The sequence below is a fragment of the Mustela erminea genome, chromosome 11 (assembly GCF_009829155.1).
Source record: "Mustela erminea isolate mMusErm1 chromosome 11, mMusErm1.Pri, whole genome shotgun sequence".
NCBI classification, from domain to species: domain Eukaryota; kingdom Metazoa; phylum Chordata; class Mammalia; order Carnivora; family Mustelidae; genus Mustela; species Mustela erminea.
The window spans coordinates 20,283,806-20,302,690 of record NC_045624.1 but is presented as its reverse complement, the minus strand read 5'-3'; the positions used below and the strand labels follow the sequence as shown (position 1 = coordinate 20,302,690).

At 55.4% G+C, this 18,885-nt stretch overlaps 1 protein-coding gene across 2 annotated transcripts in view; it reads right to left on the bottom strand.

Annotated features, from left to right (window-relative positions):
• The window catches only part of PLXNA4 (plexin A4), a 424,114-nt gene that overhangs the window by 13,176 nt on the left and 392,053 nt on the right, over positions 1 to 18,885 (bottom strand). Inside the window, exons 26-30 of one of the 2 annotated variants that reach the window (XM_032305147.1) lie at positions 9,674 to 9,777; positions 9,043 to 9,142; positions 7,700 to 7,890; positions 6,586 to 6,755; positions 2,746 to 2,958 (exon numbers count right to left, since the gene is read on the bottom strand). In XM_032305147.1, the coding sequence (XP_032161038.1) occupies positions 2,746 to 2,958; positions 6,586 to 6,755; positions 7,700 to 7,890; positions 9,043 to 9,142; positions 9,674 to 9,777 (778 nt within the window). Of the gene's footprint in view, positions 1 to 2,745; positions 2,959 to 2,988; positions 5,959 to 6,585; positions 6,756 to 7,699; positions 7,891 to 9,042; positions 9,143 to 9,673; positions 9,778 to 18,885 lie in introns of those variants that run through there. The other variant, XM_032305148.1, reaches the window with a different exon arrangement.

Below are 18,885 nucleotides of genomic sequence, written 5' to 3'. Positions count from 1 at the left end.
TGAGTTCTGCTAAGATGAGTGTAGTGGTTGATTGAACCAAGAGATCCTTCTCCCCTTCTCTAGAGGTGGCCATAAGCAAAACCCCGAGCACTCTGATGGAGACAGCAGAGACTGGGGGTCTCCAGTGGGGCCACGGACCATTAGCACTGCCAGGTGTTTGGAGACAGGGATGGGGGGGGAGGAAGAATGGGATGGAACGACGGAATTGGGGGAGGATGGGCAGATGAAGAAGTTCTAGGAGCTACAGGCCGGCATAGGTGTGATAGAATGATCTAGGCTGTTCAACCAACAGAGTCCGTGAAGCCTCCGGAATCCACGTGCTTCCTACCTGCTCTGTAGAGAAGACCAGCCGGGGTAAACCCTGCTTCTTAGCTGGGATGGGACAGAAGGCCCTCCTCAAATGTGTGTAGGATGCCGTCTATCGCAGCGGGTCACTCAGCCTGAGTCCTAGGTGGGCTTTCTGCAGGCTCAGGCAGTGACGTCACAAGTGGGGGAGCCCTGGCCCCAAGGCGTTGGGTTCTACCATCATTCTTCTGGACTGCAGGCTGCCAGTGCCCTGGCTAGGCTGGGGGAGGCGGGGACCGGGCTCCCTGGGGGCCACGAGTGAGTTGTGTGCGTCTAGGCTTCACCTTCCAGCAAGAAGACGAGTTCGGATGCCAGGCTCCTCGGGCAGTGACCGTGAAATCAGTCCATCCATCATCAAACAGGGAAGCATTCTAGACTTGATCTCCAGACCTGTTCACACTGTCTCCTAATCCCTTTGTCTCTGTACCTCATCCCGGAACGAGAGGAGCAGGGTTTGGGTGGGATCTCAAGCTAGTGAAAGATGACTGTTCTGAGAGTGCCACTGGTTGCTAAGAAACTAGCGGGATAAGAAATGGAAACCATCGAGCCACTCCTAAAAATAACCCCATGGACAAGGGTTCCTCCTGACCTGTAGCAGCTGCATGGCATGGATTTCATTTAGCACCGAGCAGCAGGAAGGCCATTAGCCCTGCGCATGCGTCCTTCTCACCCCTGACTCGCGAACTGTGTTCTGGGGGAGAGCCCTCTCTGCAGATGTCTTGGCACCGCCCTCAGCCCCCCACATCCCTGCTTCCTTGCTCCCTGCCTGAGGTCCCAGAGCGGTGCTGTCACACCAGTGCCCAGGTCCTCCAGCCCAGACGCTGCCTTTTTCCTCTCTCTCTTTGCTGAAGAGCCGGGAACCACGGCTTGTTTCCCGCAGCTCTACTGTCAGAAGAATGAGCCACCATCTTTCTACGTGAGGGAGGTGAGAGCCTCTCCTTGAGGCTCACACATAATCTGAAACAAGGACAAGAGAGCTCCCTCTCTGTTGGCCGGCAGGGATGCCCACCACATGCATCAGCAGGGAGGGGTGGGGAGGGGCTCAAAGAACAAGGTAGGGAGGAAGAACAAAACGCAGTCCCTTTTAGCAGAGCTAGGTTACCGAGGTGGCCGGGACTCCACGCCCTGTCAGTTGTTCCCTCCTTACAAGAGAAGGCAGTTTTCAAGTATGAAGATGGACATAGTCTCTTTGCCATGAGTGAAATGATACTGTTCATTTTGTCTCCAGTAACTAAGTCCAGAATAATTTCTGGTATCCTTTACTCTTAAGAAAGGCACCATATCTGAGCTTTGCTCCAGATTTTTTATTTTTAAGCCACATGGTAAAAAGAGAACGGGATTTTAAAATCAGGACTACCATGTGGAGTTGTACAGGTTGTTCACTGCACAAAGGTGCTTGGGCTGACAAGCAGACCATCACTCAACAAACCATGCACCCTGTCCTGGGGTTACATCCTCCAGCAGGAAAGACGACTTTCCCTAATTCACAAAGGGGCACCATATAGGTTACCCAAGAAGTATCATAAATAGCAGAAAAATGATGTGGGATTCAGTTGAGTGTGGGAGTCAACTCTCATTTTGGCCAATGAAGTCATCTTGGGCTGATTACTTAGTTATTCTGAACGTATATTTCTTCACTCTCATGGGCAGAAAATGAGGTTATAATCCTGTCCTCTTAAATCCCAGAGTTACTGGCATGAATAAATAAAGCTTTGGCTGGTTGCCTAGCTCAGGTGCTTGGTATGTGGTGCTGATTGGCCCAGACAAACCATTGATGTTCTTTACCAGGAGTTCACTGTGTATGAAGATGGGCTCCCCAGCTCCCCAGCTCCCCAAGACGGGCAATCAAGTCACAGGACATTGCATGAGACAACGATCAGATCAGGGCTACAAGGCTGAGAAAGCACATCAAGAGCTCATCTTGGTGGAGTCAAGGTCTGGGGCAGTGAGAAGTGTCAGAGTGACAATGTCATCCCTGCCGGACATAGGGAGACTTGCAAATGGACAGGGGCAGATGGGTAGAAGACTCCAGAATTTCTGTGCCAGATGTCATTTAGTCCCTCGAAGGTTGGTTGGTTTTGTTTTGTTCAGGTGGGGATTAGAGCAGGAGCTGTATTTCCTTCCTGGGCCTGAAGGCATTTCAGCCACACAAGATCTGGGGCCCTCCGTGCAGGGAAGCAGAGCCCAGTGGCAACCTCTGGCCAGGATCCCTGGGGTCTTGTTCAGCAGACAGTACCACTGGGCCCGTGGGGGTGTGGGCATCGCAACCACAGGATCAGGCATTGTGAGTGACCCGTCTGTAAGCACCAGCCCATTCTGGAGGGGACGGAACCCTGCATCAAGGGCAGTAGTTTTGCTGCAGCAAGGGGCCCTACCGTGGCTTCCAGGCCCAGCACTCACCTCTCTACCCAGTTCTTGTAGCTGGGGATGTCCTTGGCATAGAGCAGCTTGTTGGAGGGGGAGTCCTTGCCCAGCCGGTGCTCGGACGTAGAGCAGGAATCCATGAAGGTCTGGGCCACCACGGAGAGGCAGGCGTCCGTGATGCTGTTCTTATGGATGTCGAACACGAACTGCGGGTTCTTGATCATGTTGACCCAAAACCGCAGGGGCAGGCTGTGCAGAGGGAAGAGGCAGACGGTCAGAGAACCTAGCGCGGGGGGCTGTAGTGTAGCCCGGAGAGTTCTCCGGAAAAAGAGATAAAGGCTGGAAACCCACCGTTCTTAAGCAAAGCCTGTGCTTCTGACTTACCTGACAGGAAGCCGAGGATCAGCAAGGCTGAATAATCTGCCCACAGCTAGAATGCTGACGGCCCCGGAGAGGGCTTGATGCCTGGCCTGCCCTGTGGCCCTGTAGGCTTCCCTGGTAGCCCAGGGCTGGGGGCTCAGAGGTGGCCAGGATGGAGTTTCTGACTCTAGTCTACTGTCCACCCCCTATGCTGGATACAAGGCCTCTCCAGGTGGCAGACTGTAAAGAATGACCTGGAATATAGACCTCATGTCTTATTCTCCGCTGTCCACTATATGACTTGGAAGAAGGCACATTGGTTCTCCCTTCCTGAGAGTATCAGCTTGATCCCACATGGTACAGGCCCTGGGTTGGGCTCTTTAAGTGTAGCTGATTCCTCCTCTCGGAGCCGGCATTCACAGAAACCCACATTCACAGCCCTTCAGCCATTCCCTCGTGTCCCTCCTCCCCCCGCCCTCTTTCTTGTACTTAGCACCTACTGCATACCCAGAGCTAGGCTGGCACCTGGAGATATAGTGTGACTAAGGTACATCCCTCTGCCCCCAAGACGCCTGCACTCTGGTGGGTTCGAGGGCAACAGACATGTCATCAAGTGCTCTGAGAACTGTCAGTGCTAGAACCCAGGGACACACAGGGTCTGATGTGGGACATAGGGACCTGTCATCCAGTCTATTTAGAGAGAAGCATCCAGAAAGTCTTTGCAGAGGAAAAGACACTCGATAGTCTAAATTTTAGAGAAGCACAGGTGTTCCTGAGCTGGAGTAAGCCTGGAGAGGAATCAGCTGAAGCAAGACAAAGAGGGGAAAAACCATGCAGTGTGACCTGGTAACAGCAAGTCACTGTCCATGTTGCCAGAACGGGTCCCAGGGCATTGGGACAGGCCGCCCACCTGCTGCCTTCGGCCGCCCTCTGCTGCCTCTCCTGTTCCGGGGCTTCCATGCAGCCCCCCAAGATGCAGGTTAGGAAGCAGGGTGGCACCAAGCAAAGGCTTGCCTCTTTCCCTCCCTCTGCCCCTACCTGCTCACCACCTGCCTTTTGCCCCGGGTTTTACTGTTTTGGCTGCTGTCCTCACTGCTGGGAGTAGTTACAGTGCTCCTGTGTGTTTGGTTTGGCTCTTAGAACTTAAACTCTTTGAAGTACTTTCCTCAATATGGCGGGCACGATGTTTCTATCTATCATCTCTTCCAGCGGCCATGACAAATGCTAAGAGACACAAAGACCGCCTATTCAAGACTGAGCATCAATCAACAAATATTCCCTTCCCACAAAGTGTGTGGTGCGGGGCTCCAGCAGGCAGTGCTGAGCTCTAACCGTGTTAAGTGGCGCTCGTCTCAGCCTGGGAAATAGGGAATAGGAAATAAAGAGACAGCACAGAAAATGGCGACACATAGTGAAGGACAAGGTCCTGGTAGGTGCCTGGGGAGACCACGACAGCTAGGGTCAGAGCTCTGGATCAAGGGCTGTCACATCTGCCCACGCCTTCCTGTTTCTGGAGGTCCCACTCGGAAGAAGGACGGGGGGTGTCTCTGTCCAACACGCTGTTGTTTCTCCCAACACTCTCCTTGGTTCAGCCGGCGGTGCTGACAGGCAAATCAAACAGGGAAGCCAGGGCACCACACCGAGGCTCCTGCCTAATGAAATATTAGCATATTATTAACATTAGTGGTGGCACTAATCTCTGGTTGATTGCAGCCACTCAGGTTAAATGAGCAGGAGGTTTATTTCAAAGAGAAAAGGTAGGGGGATTGTGGAGGAAGGGGGGCAGAGGGGGAAAAGGTGAGTTACAACTTCCGCTGGGAAAAAAGAAGTCATTGTTTTTCACCTGGGGACAAGGAACTCTAAGTCCGCATGCGGATGTCCCAGTTCCGGGAGGAACTGCTTCTCGCCCAGGGAAGCGAGCAGGGTCGGGGGCGTACGTCCTTTGGAGCAAGAACCGGAGCCTGCTGCTGGCTCTGGTCCTGGCCTGGAGGTCCTGGTGAGGACAGCAGGGTACTGGGGAGAGCCGGTGTGAAGGGAAGGCCGGCGCCACGCCAAAGGCATTATGGCAGCCTTGGAGGAGGCCTTACCCCAGCAGGAGGTATGGGCTGAAACCAAATGGCTTAGACACCATCTCAGGGAGGTCTGCTTGCACTACCCTAGGAGGGTGGATAGGGGTGTTTGGGAAATACTGCCTCTCCCCAGCCAGGAGGACCAAGAGCCAGGAGGGGCGGAGCACGTCATGTGTCCTGAAGGCTGCTGACATTCAGATGAGGGGGTCAGTAAGGCAGGCTCCCTGCCAGAGGGAAGCAGATTGGGAAGGCCAGCGACACGGCCCTCGGAACAGCTCAGAAGAGTCAGGGTCGAAGGATGGGCAGAATTCAATGCGGTCTGAGCCAGAGGCAGGCACGGAGACACACCAGGCCTGGCAGGCCCTTCCACAGGGAAGAGGCTCCGCTGCGCGCTCCCGCACTGAATGAGGAATCCAGATTCTCAGAGTCTGTTTCGAAAAGGTTGCAAGAACTCTACAGTGGAAGATCCTCTCTCACCCGAAATTAATGTGGGAGTAAACCCAACTCCTTAGTGCGCGGTCCAAACTTCTGTTCCTGCCTGCCGGCTTTTCCAATTTCGGCAGAGACAGCACTAATCTTCAGGTGAGAGAGATGAGAAGCCAGAGCAGATGACATGAAACAAGGCTGTAGAGCCACTTCTGACTTCTCCTGTCATCTGTCCGGTCTGGTGCCACGGGCTGGCTGTCGGCATGCCTGGTTGTGCCCCCGGTGCCGGGCCCCTCCCAGCAGTCCGGAGCTGCTGGTTGGGCTGCCTTGGAAGAATGTTCTGGGGAACGACGACCAGGGACGGGGCTGCTTAAAAAGCTGCAGGGAGGCGATTCTGGAACGGATGGGACTAGATATAAGCCAGCCTTGCCCGAGGTAGAGCCCTCAAGTAGAGACCACCTTGGCCTGGCCTCGTCATCAAGATTTACTGAGCCACGGCTTTGTTCAAGGTTCCACGCCAAGTGCTGAATACTGATGTCTAACCTTGTAGCTGCAGATGGAAACCCAGAGCATGCAGTGCGAAGGGAGAGGGGCGTATGGGTTACAGAGACACGGACCACAGTGGAGACCCCTAGAGTGTCAGAACTCAGAGAACCAGGCTGTCTCGCTGTCTCAGAGATGGCCAGAGCACAGACAGGAAGGTCTCTTCCCTACGGGGAGTTTGGCTTCTCAAATCGAACAGAAATACCTTTTGTTCACCTAGATGACTGCATGACAGTCACTGTTAGGTGCTGCCTTTTAGGGTCGGTTGCCCTCACGGATCTTCTCCCATTGCACTGGCCTCCCTGTCCAACCAGCTCCCTGCCTGTCCGTCACCCACTGAGGCCGGGGGCCGGGCCCGATAGGGTCAGTGCGTTCAGCGTCGGGAGAGGTGAGAGCAGAGTTGAGGGCTGAGACAGGAGAGGGTGGGGAGGCTCGGAGCCCGCTCTGAGGGGGGCAGGGGGGCCACGGCCGCACTCACCAGTTGCTCTTCCAGGTGTGGCGGACATGGGGGTCATGAATGCCATGCTTGTCGGCTTGCTCGTCCAGGAAGTCGAACATGTACTTGATGGCCAGGGGCAGGGCGGAGCCCCGGTGTGCCGTGCTGAAGATGGTCTCGAAAAGGTCGTCCACGAACTTCTGCAGGGTGCCCTGCGCGTGGAGGGGAAGGAGTTCAGACACAGCTCTGCCCAGAGAGCTCTGGGGCTGGGGTGTGAGATCTGCCCAGTGGACGGGCTGGAGGGGAAGGGAGGAGGGCGTGCAGCCTGGCTCGCCTGGGGGGACATACGGTGAGCTCGCGCATTATACCCCTACCGGCTTCCTCTGTCTCTGACAGCTTGAACTCTCCCCTGCACGTGCAAAACGGACAGAAAGCTGGCGATTGGACCTAAGAAGACCTTCATCCGTCAACGCGGATGGGCTAAATGCAGGTGGGGTTAATGCTCTTCAGTGGTGTTACTGTAGCCCCTTTCACACAAGCTAATGAACAACTCACTGGGTCACGGCAGAAAATGCAGTCTGCCGGTCTGGTTGACGCATTCCTCACTGGCGAGTGACACACACTCTCTTGGCTTTGCCCAGAGCAGGGCAGAGGCCAGCTGCACGACTGAAAGGCTAACCATAGGCACACCGTGTCCCCAGAAGCGAGACTGGAAATACAGCCTGGAAAGTCACCAATGAAGCCTCATGTTCCTCCCTAGGGGTGGTATATGACACCCGTGAGAAGGAGTCATTCTCTCGTGGGGCATGGTCAAAGAGCATGGACAGATGTGACTAGTGTCTCTATATCTGAGAACGGGCACAGAGAAGATGGACATGAAGCTTTAGTCTGCATCCCAGCAGTGATGCCTGGGTGGGGTCTGCTGGGGCACTGGAGGGCATTATAGCAAACCATATTGTTGGCAGAAGAAGGCCTCCTTAAGTCCAGTCATCAGCATGGTTGAGGAGGGTTCTGAGGTTCTGTGCTGGCAGAGTCCTGGGGCGAAGTGGGTAACAGAGGGGTCCTAGCTAGCGTTTGATACCTACCTGCCAGCTCTGACCCTTCTGTGCAGTGGTGAGGTTCCTCCCCCCTTCCCCATGTGTGTGAAGTCCCCTACCTTTGTGGCCAGGAGACGCGTCAGATAGATCTCGGACACCATCTTGCTCCCCCGGTCACCCTCCTTCTGGTCCCCGTGCTCGTGGTTTTTCACCAGATGCCACATCTTCACTCCGCTCTCCAAGTCGGGGGTGATCATGGGTGTGCGCGAGCGGAGGCTATCGGGGCTGCCCGTGTGCCGCATCATGTTTTCTGCCAATGCAGTGACCCCGCGCGTGTGAGGCTGTCCTGTCACCCACAGTACGCCCCCCCCCAACCCCCCTTGCAGCCGTGGCCAGGGCTGTGTGATTCTTCCTGCAAGGGCCTGGTGCCTCACAAGCAACCATTCCCTAGAACTGGGATGCTTTCCCTGCCACCTCCAGGAAGCCCTCCAGGGATACCTCACCCACAGGGATTCCTCATGCTCCTGTACTTGCATTTCCCCAGCCCTTAATTACTCAATTTCTAAGAAAAGAACCCTGTCTGTTGTTACACTGTTCCTTGTGAGAGCTCTGAGGAGACGTCTCAGGATGTGTTCCATGTGGCCGGTTAAGGAGGAACTTTAAGAGCGGGCAGCCTGTTCCCTTCGTGACTGTTGATCAGCTGAGTAATCGCCTGTCACCTGCCTCCCGGCATCCTGTGTCTGACCGGGGCCACTCCTTCCCAAGAGCTTACCGACGCGTGGGTGTGGTGGGGCAGGGGTGGAGCAGGAAAGAGGAAGGTCCTACTGTGTGTAGGCGCTGCTGGGTCTTCTACTTATTTTTCACCCTGATCCCATGAAGTCAGTAACTTTTTCATTCCCCGTCGTGCTGGGCAGAGCAGGCCTTACAGTGGTCAGGCAGCTGGGCCCAGAGCACACAGGTGGAGGCAGAATGGGGCTGCACTGGGGGCTCCCAACCCGCCTCCAGCACCCTCTCCCCCACCCGCTGCAGAGCCACAGACCTGGGTCTGCACTTTCCCTCAACTGCCTCCTAACAGTGTGACCTTTACATATTGCTTAGCTTCTGGGTGTCTGAGTTATAATTTGCTGATCTGCATAATAGGGGGAAATAATAATTATTTAATTCACTGATTGTTATGAACATGATGTGCAATAATGAATATCATAAAAGTGAAAGCACCGTGTAGACTGTAAGGTGCTCGTGAAGGTTAGATTTTCTTCCTGTTTTCAAGGATGAAGGTCCCGTTCCTGCATCAGAGTTCTAGAATGGGGAGATTCCTCCCCGCTCAGGCTCCCCCCAGTGATGGTGAGCTTGCCCGCCTCCCATCCAGGTCTCCGAAGCCTTTCAGCCGTGCTGCTGTTGTGACCATCACCACGGCAGGCTCGGGCATCCTCTCTGCCCCAGGATGATTCAGAGAACTCACCGTATTTACTCGCCGAGGTCCTGGAGACGGTGGAGTTGTTCACTGCATTGTAGGCTGTCACCTGTTTGGACACTAAAGCCACCACAGAACCGTCTGGCACCTGCAGGAAGAAGGCTTCTAAGAGCCTGGGCACAGAGACTCTGCCACCTCAGGAAATAAGGACAATCAGAATTCACTTGGGCTTTAGGGAAGTCAGTGCTCACAGAGGACCGGGGGACTTTGGAGGCTGTTGGCTTGGCTTTGATGCCATGACAGACCTGAACACTGAGTAGTGACCTATGCCACAGGTCCCTCTTGGAGCAGCTCTGGCAAGAGCTCACCAGCACCCTCCTTCCCGATGCTTCCCTGGTAGGGTGCCCGGCCTCAAGCCCCAGGGAACATCCAAGAAAGGGCCTTTACTCGGGGACTTGCCCACATCGGGCTGGAAGCACGCATGTTGAGATCCTGTCTCCAGAGAGGTCAGGGTTTCCTGGCTGGGGGACATCAAGTTTCCCTGGGTCACTAAGGGATCAGAAGTGCTGGCCGAGAGGTGGACGGGCAGCTTGGTGTCCAGCCTCTCGGGGAGCCTGTTATTGAAGGCCCGAGACTTGGAGGGCTAGCGAGCCCCGCCCCTCCGGCATGGTCTCCCCACCTGGTAGTGGGCCAGGGTGTTTAGTCTCTTCCAGTCATTCTCAATTTTGGTGGTGATGTCTTCATCCTGCAGGATCATCCTCGCCCCGCTTCCTTGTCGCCACTCTGCAGGGAGAACAGGTGCATTTCAGGGAGGCCCTGGGGCCCCTCCTGCAGGGGTCCTGAGGGCCTCCGTGCAGGTAGCTGCCCTCTGCCATCTGGAGCGTGCATCCAAGGACGGACAGGTGCTAGCAGATGCTCCCTGAGGAGCGGGGACAGGCTCTCAGTGCAGAGGGGCCCTGAGTCCCAGCTCTGGTCCTCATCCCAGCAGACTATGGGACACAAGCGGGACAACACCATCTGTCCCAGTGAGTGGCCACATCATGAGTAGATGCTTAGTAAGTACTGGCTGAGGGGAGAGGGCAGGTCAAAGCACTTAAGAAAGCGCTACTCAAACATAAGGCAGCATGATCAGCACCACAGGCTCGCTGGCTTGGTTGCAAGGTCTTGGAGCAAATGAGATCAAGCCTGCAGGTTGAGGCTCTGTGCACCCTGGTCCAGTTCTGGGGGCACGTCCTGCACCTGAAAGCTGGCAGGTCAGTCACCCTTGGCAGGGAGGCTGGGTGACCATGTGTGGAGAGGTCCGCAAAACCTGTTCTCGCGCCCAGGATCAGCTCTAGCCCCACAGAGTTGAGGTAGACGGTAGCATCTTGCTATCTAGCCAATGCCCAATTATTTGATGCTGTAGGTATACAGTTCTAGCCAGACGGTCTGCTCAAGGACCCAGATGCCCACAGTGCAAAGGCTGTCTACTGGATCCCACAAAGGAAGCAGCAGACTGTTTCTCATCAACCCCACTGCCGTCACCCCCCCGCCCCCCGCCCGTGGTCCCGGGTACTGGGTACCACACGGAGATGAAGACCTGCACTCTCCAGTCTTCACACATACGCACATGGGGCCCCAGGTGCATGCCAGGCACACGCCAGCCCTCCAGTGCAGAGGCACGTGCACACCCACACATGCACATATGCTCACACACACACACCAATGAAGAAAAACAGCCTTTTAAATTCAAATGTATTCACAGGCATCACAGCCAGCAAGCCCCAAATCCGGCTTCCAGGCAATCCGCGCAGACTCCGGTACTTCTGAACCGTGCAGGAGCCCCGGGATTCACAGAGCGCAGTGGGGTGCTGGCCCGAGTCAGCCCACAACCTTGCCTCACCCCACCGTGTCTGTTCCTATGGTCTGTAATGACTCGATTCTGAATCTGCTCCCACCCATGCTAGTCCCCCCGCCCCCATAAGGCTGAGCGGTGGGCCCGAGATGGGCCACCTCGGTAGCACGGAGGGCCCCGATGCCTCCCTGCCTCGTCCCTTGGTAGTGCCAGTGCTGCTGATGGGAACCGGGCCCAGGAAGGGAGCTGCCTGCCCTAAGGAGCAGCAGAGTGGCTCCCAGCCCCCCAGTCCCGGCTCCAGGTCCCGGGCTTGCCTCTGTCTGGTTTAAAGCTTCCTGCGGGGGCGCCTGGGTGGCTCAGTGGGTTAAGCCGCTGCCTTCGGCTCAGGTCATGATCTCAGGGTCCTGGGATCGAGTCCCGCATCGGGCTCTCTGCTCAGCAGGGAGCCTGCTTCCCTCTCTCTCTCTGCCTGCCTCTCCATCTACTTGTGATTTCTCTCTGTCAAATAAATAAATAAAATCTTTAAAAAAAAAAAAAAAAGCTTCCTGCGATGTCGGTCCGTCCCAAGAACAAAAACACACAGATACCGTGCGTGTTCCCTGCAGCGAAGGGGCCTCTCTCAGCCCATGGGGGCTGCCAGTCATTCAGCCCTGCAGGACAGACTGGCTGGAATCGATCGCACTGATTAGGGCCTCGGGGCAGGTCGGGTAGGACATTAAAGGCACCAGGCTTCACTGCAGCACCAAGGCGGCAGTGTTGGGTTTATTGTGCTTTTTGCTTTTGTTTTCACTTTCTGTAGGTATGTAGGGATGCAGGTGTTTGTGAGCGGTGGGACAAAAGACGTGGCCTGTCTGGCCGCTGGTCGGCAGCTGGTCTCTGGTACAAGCCGACTCTGGGTAAAGGCCATCCTGGAGCCAAGGAATACGGCAGCGGCATGCTGTGGCCCGGTCCCACAGCTGACCCTAAAAGGCAAAGCCTCTTGGGTCCCTCCCGCTTGTTGGGTGAATAGCATCAGAGCCAGTAAGTCAGAGACTGCGTGGTGGGGGTAGTACAGAGAAAGCGTGGGGGCACCACTCCCCACATGGGGGCTGGAGGAAAAGCAGGGCAAGAGCTCTGGATGTTACGCCCACTGGCTGGGCCCAAGGGAAAAGGAAGTCTCCTCCACTGAAGTGGCTGTGGACTTTTTGCCAGGACTAGTTGCAGACCAGCTTTCTGGTTTACCAGCCACACCAGCACCGCTTGCTGTGGGAGTTGTAGCACCTCTCAGTGGGATCAGAGCAAGCCACATAGCCTGCTGGACTGAGAAGTGACAGCTGGTGACTGATTTTGGAGCCTGGTGTCAGACTTCCCTGTTGTACAACTCCCCTGAAATTGTGCAGTGCGCAGCCTGTGTGGCTGTACTCAGCAGCCTTAGTTCTGAGTCATGTCCAATAATTATGTAAGCAAGTGAAAATCAGTCTGTTTCTCTGTCCCCAGCTGAAAAAAAAATAGGGCAGAATATGGCCATGCTTCCCCCAGGGCAGTCAAGGAATGATGGCCTGTCCTTGGGAGTGCAAAAATTCAATGTTGCTAGACGCCTGCTGCAGTGTTGGTCCGGCACCAGGGACACAGCAAGTACTTGATGAGTATTAAAGGAATAATGAATAAGTGAAGGAAGGAAGGAGAAGAGTGAGTGAGTGAGTGATGGTGGCCTATTTTCCAAGCAGTATAAGAGAATTTTCTGCTTGTATGTTGGTTCTCACAGTGCGCAGTCAGAGAGTAGCAGGCAGAGGTGAGCAGTGAACTTAATCTGTTAGTAACCTGGGCCAATGATCTGAACTCCTCAGACACACGACCAGGCACAGCCAGTGCCAGAGGAAAGTTGTCTTAAATTATCATCACTCATCCTTCCAATTTCATGACCAGGAAATACAAGAAACAGGTTGGGAAGACAGATGCAGAGGTCCCCACCCCCAGGCCACTGCTCCTTTTGATAACCAGCTGAGTTCTGTTCCCCGGGGCACTCACTGGGCTCCTTCTCTGGGCAGGACACTGGATGAGGTCACCTGGAGACAGTGACACAGAGGAACAGAACTCCCCCTCCCCAGTGCTCTAGGTGTTCCTGACATGGACATGGCTCAGGGCCCAGCAGCATGGCACCCGTCACATCAGTGGGTCAGCCAAGGGTCAGGATGTGGGGGAGGGTGTGAGCTGGCAGGCCTGGAGCCCTGAGCTGCAATCCCCACAAGTCAGGAATATTCCCCCAGGTACCAAGATGGAGATAGTGAGCTGGGGTCAAGGAGGAGAATTCTTAGCCCCCTGCTTTTAGGATTCTGGAGCCTGGTACTCTCATTGCCTCCTACAGAAACATTGGGTTTGCTTTTCTTCCTGAAATATGAGAAGGGCCAGCAGCTGTTGGCAGCCCCAGCCTTGGGCCCTGCAGGGAGAAAGCAAGGCCATGGGGTGTTTGCTGAGCGGACCCCGGGGGGAGCGTGCACAATGTAGCAGGAAGGCACGGGGTTCCTGGCACTGGATAATTGGAATGGGCTAACACGGCGACTCACCCCCGAAACTCACTCTTCTCTGCCAGGTCCTCAGTGTGACCTGCTGGCCTGAATACACTTCTGCTTCTGAGTTACACTTTCCTTCCTTTCCTGAAACCCCTCAACCGGACCAGCTATGGGCTCTGTTCTCCACAGACTCATCATGGCATGTCTCAGGAAAATCATCATGGCATGTCTCAGGACATGGGCTCAGCTTTCTGGAATGCTCTGGCTCTGCTTCATGACCTTGGCTTGCCAGGGGCATGAGCCTGGGAGTTCTGCTGAGCCATGCCAGGACCAAGAAGGGACAAGGTCAAGGCCCAAAGTGTCTGACTTCTCCCTGTCTTGGGAGCCATCCATCCTTCACAGGGCATCTCTGGCTTCTGGAAATCTCGACCCTGCCAGACAGGAGGAACCCGAGAGCAGGTTGGACTGGATCAAGGTCAGGCAGACCTGCCACCTTCAGATCTGAAGGACAGTGGCCTGGTCCCCTTGGCGGTGTGTGCGGCTGTTCAGTCAGCCCAGGAGGCCCCTGAGCAAGGGCATATCTCATTTTGCACTCTGTGTGCTGTTGCATATTCAACATACGCTTACTTTTAATGACAGTAATGAAAATCAATAGAACCCAGCTTCCCAATCCCAAGTTCAGCAACCCCTTCACCAGACAGGCTCCTTCTGTCTTGCCTATAAAAACAGCACTAAAAATATCCCTCTTCTGTGTCCACACCTTGCTATATATGTGTGAAGTGACCCCACTAGAGCAGCTGAGGGGTGATGTGACAGCCAGTGTCCTCTAGGTGAAAGCCCAGCCTCCAGACAGCTTCGCCTGCCCTTGGGGCCACAGAGAGAGATTGGAAACTACCTCCAGGCACCAAATGATGGGGGATGCTGAGCTCAGGGATGGCCCCAGAGAATCCCGAGACAAGGCACGTGCTGGACCAGGACATCTGGGTGGTCCCTGTGTGGAAAATCCCAGAGCCTCGTGATGCACTCACTCTTTCCAGCACTGTCTGCCCAGCGCCCACCGTGTGCCAAGCCCTGGGCCAGCAGCCCATGGTACCTACACCTAGCTCTTGAAGGGATCCCTCGCTGGAGGGCTGGGAGGGAGCATGCAGAATCACGGGCCCAGGATCAGGGCTGCATGCGGGGGAGAATGAGCAATGTCCGTGGGGAGTGGTGCAGGGATGGCCGTGAGGCTGAGGGTTGAGGGACAAGGTGGGCAGGTATGATGCTTCGGGGGTCCAGAGGCACCATGTACGTGGATCCGTGAGTGTGCATCAGAGTGGCAGGCAGCAGAAAGGAGAGGCTGGAGAGGACGTGCAAGTCAGAAGTTGGTTAAGAAAGATCTGGCAAGCCAGGCTAAGGCATCTGGCAGTGAGCTGCGGGCCAGGGAGACGGGGTGGCTGAGAAGGAGGGAGTTCTTGAGGGACATGGGGGTTGGGATGGCTGCCTTTGGCCAAGGCAGTGGGGGCTGGGGTGTAGATGTAGGGGGTGTTCGGGAGGTAGGCTACACACTGCTTGGAAATTCTCTGGGAAGAAGAGACGGGAACACCACGGCATGTCCCACAAGTTTCAAGAAGGTGGCTGAGGGATGAGGTAGAAGCCAGAGCATGGAGGAGGGGGGCTTTCATCTGCAGGACAGCCCTAGGAGGAGGCCTGGGCCCCAAGCACATCCCTGGCCTGGCTCCTGGAAGGTCCCCTACGACCCCGCTGGCACTATGCTGAGAAGCAGCTCTCCCTGGGATGCAAGCCTGCAAGAGCTCGGGCCCTTGTGGCGTGGGGCTGTGGCGAGAGCACGGGCACACGTATGCACACATGCACACACACATCCACATACTCACAGATGTATGCGCACACATATTCACGTGTGCACTTCATTTTACCTTAAGGTGGGGACTCAAAGTTTGCAACCACCGCTCCCTCCTTCCATTCTCTCTAACAGCCCTGTCCTCAGACCTGTCACAGAAGCTTTGGGAAGCACTGACCTGGACAGGCAAGGGAGGAGGGACAGGCTCACCAGCCTGAGTGGTCCTCGGAGCCAGCCCTCCTGATCCACAAGAGACCGTCCAGATGCCTGTACTTTGTCCCAGGCCGCCTTGCCCCAACCGGGGAGCCACAGGCAGGCTGTCACCGGGGGCAAATGTCAACCCCGCCCAGCGCCTGCTCAACTCCCCCAAGACAGGATCCTGAGCAGAGGGCTGGAGGAGGAGACTTGAGGGCTGCTGGACACCTGTCGACAGGTGAGCCCCAAGGAGAACCCCAGCAGGAAGCCCCGGGACCCTCAACAGCCAACTACTCGGCAGCGTGGGGAGCATGCATCGGAGCAGAATGGGGAGGAGGTGTGACAGGGTCAGAGTGTCACTGCCAGCAAGGTTGGAAAATTGACCTGGGGGTGGAAGGGGGTACTGTCCAAATATGTTTTGTTAAAAAAAAAAATAGTATTTTAGTTATTGTGAGAGCAAGTTGTAAAATAGGAAATAACCGAACTATGAAATGTGATGCTCCAGGAAGAAATTCCCAGGTGGGACTGTGCCGCCTGCGCTCAAGGTTCAAAGCCTCCAGAAACCAGAAAGCGTGCGGCTCTGGCTAGTTACTGCTTTGGGGGGAAAGTCTGTGGGTGCTGCAGGCAAAAGACGACTGGGTTCTGCTCCTCGATTAAGGAGATGAGCTAAAGCTTAATGGATAGTCTTGAGTATGGGACACAGAGGCTCTGGGGTCCCTCCAGCTGGGCTCTGCTGTGCAGTGTCAAAGAAGAGTGAAGAAGGCAGGTGGTGGGCACCGGGGAGGGGGAAGGTGACCCTGGGAACCCGGCGCACAGCACCAAGAGGGAGTGGCTAGCTCTGATCTCTCTCTCCCAGCTCCTGCCTGGCAGCCCTGTGCCCTGCTCCAGAGTCCGAGCACAAAGGACAGACACATTCACAATCCAATTTGGTACACGTCCACCTTCCGGGGAGTGAGGGAGGTGAAAGAAGAAAGAAAAAAAAAAAAATCCCATTATCTTTATCTGTCCTTCCCATCAGGTGCAGCGGAAAATGCAAACTGGGGAGACAGCGGCTGTGAACTCTTTATATTTCCCTTGGAAGATAATGTATCTTTTTACTGCATGCAGAAATTACTTGTTTGTGGGGGGGAAAAAATATATATATATATATATATATCCATTCAGCATGACTTGAACCCTGAACGGCAAGATGGGGGGATAGTGGAGTTCCGGGGCTACAAAGAGAGCATTTGCCTTAAACCAGAGGAATCTCGGAAGGTCATGGCCCATGGGGAGACTGTACAGGGAGGACATGGGTGTTCTCTCCGCCTTCCTGCTGTGTGACCGGGGCCCATGCGTGGTGCCTCTCTGAGTGGCCGATTCTCCTGTGCAGTGGAGAAGACCAGCATCAGTGATGCCCACTTTGCTGAGTGCCCTGGCTCAGAGGGAGGGGGGTCCTGCCTTCTGGGGCTGTGCAAAGAGATGAGGAGCTCGTCGAGCTCACAATGGCACCCCCGTGCCTGGCTCAGAGCTTGCGCGGAGGCAGGCTCTACGATATATCGGTTAAAGAGTTTAGTGCTGCAGGGGTTACTCAGATCAGACCCCAAACCGGCAGGTAGAAAGGGACATAAACGGGGTGAAGATAGCCTCGTGTATAAAAGAGCGGGGCACCATGGCCACTGTGCTCTGAGAGCTCCCAAGGTTCTCCCTGACCTGGCACTGCCCCCAAAGCGTGCCCGGTGGTGCCTCTCCTTCCCTAGATTCCAACAGACTGGAAGGAGAGCAGACCTAGTGTCCCTCACTTGGGCTCCTGCGTGGGTTCATTTGATGTGTCAGGTTGACTGGAGTTAGGCATCCAGTTATGTGCTCAGACATTGTTCCGGATGTTTCTGAGGGGTTGTTTTTAGATGAGATGAACACTTTGATCGGAAAGTGAATTGCCCTCCATAATGTAGGTGGGCTTCATCTAGTGAGTTGAAGGCCTGAAGAGGAGAGAAGACTGACCTCCCCTGAGCCAGAGGGAATTCTGCCTGCAGAAGTCTTCGGACTTGACCTGCAACACGGGCTCCTTCCTGGGTCTCCAGCCTGCCAGCCTACCTTGGAGGTTTTGACTTGGCCGGCCCCCTTGCCAGAGATGGAATGTGTCTCATTCTTATGTTGAAACCCTAACCCCCAACGTGATAGGATTTGGAGGTGGGGTCTTTGTGAGATCAAAGGACATGAGTGGGGAGCCCTCCTGAATGGAATTAGCGGCTATAAGAGGGACCCCAGAAAGCTCCCTTGTTCCTTCTGCCAGGTGAGGACTCAGGAAGAAGGCACCACCTGTGAACCAGGAAACAGTCTTCACCGGACACCGAACCTGCCGGCACCTTGATCTTAGACTTCCCAGACTGGAACGGTGAGGAAAATTTCTGTGCAGTCCACGGTATCGCGGTACGGCAGCCCAAACGGACTACAACTCTGGAATCACGTGAGCAATTCCTTAAATCTCGTGCACGTTCTACTGGTTGTGTCTCTAGAGAACCCTAACACCTTCCCCATCGTGGCTGCTTAATGCCCGTGGAAGTCTGGTGGAAGGGTGGACGGAGGTGAGCTAGGGAGGGAGAGGACTGCAGTCCGAGGCACAATGGGTAGAAGTGTCTGGAATGAGGCGCCAGGCCGGGCCGGGGCCACGGTGATGATGAAAGGCAGAAGGAGGTGTTTGGGGCTGGATTTACTTAGGACCGTTACTGAGGTGGCTTAAAATATCTTTGCTCCCTTCTGAGCTGTTGTGGGACAAGTGTCCTCACCTTACCAGGGGCCAGCATCAGGAGGGGGAAGGCGTGTGGCCACTGCCCCCAGCTAGGGGAGTGGGGAATGAGAGGAGGATGCCTGGCTATCTTGCCTCTGGCCCAGGCATGCGGCCGAGTCCTTTCTGGGCCGGTGGGCTTCGTGTTCTGTCCCTTCAGCATAGCTTAATTTTTTATAATAATCACACCTTACATTTGTAAATTGCTTTTAGGCTTTTAAAGCACTATCACCTACATGATGGGAAAAACTTGCCTGGCCTCTCTCTCCCCTTGGGGGCCACGAGGCGGAGTTGAATCATGTGGAAAAAGCATTTGGGTCTCAGGGCCCTGTTTCCTTGTTACGCAATCCGGCTTTGGTAGAAAGAAGGCGGGAGCTTTCCGGGCAGCTCCAAGACTTGGATCTAATAGAACAAGGACGGACATTCCTTCGAAGAGGACCCACCACGAGAGGCCTTTATAAGGAGTTCTGCATAGCACTCCCTCCCCAATAGGCTCCCCACTTATCTGTCCCTGTGGCTGGAGGCTCGTCCCTCCAGGATAGTCCCTGGGTCCTCCCTCTGCTGGGACAGGTGCCCTGTGGTCTCTTGGGACCTGAATTGTGGGCAGCTGTGGTGGCCAGTGGGTCACGGGACATGCTACCTCGCTGGGAGGCAGGGGGCCTCTCCCTGGCCAGAGCAGCTGGAGCTCCAGAGTGGGCAGCCCCGTTTAGCCCGACCCTCGGGGCAGGTTCGGGGGCGGGGGCAGGGAGTAGCAGGGAGGCTGCTC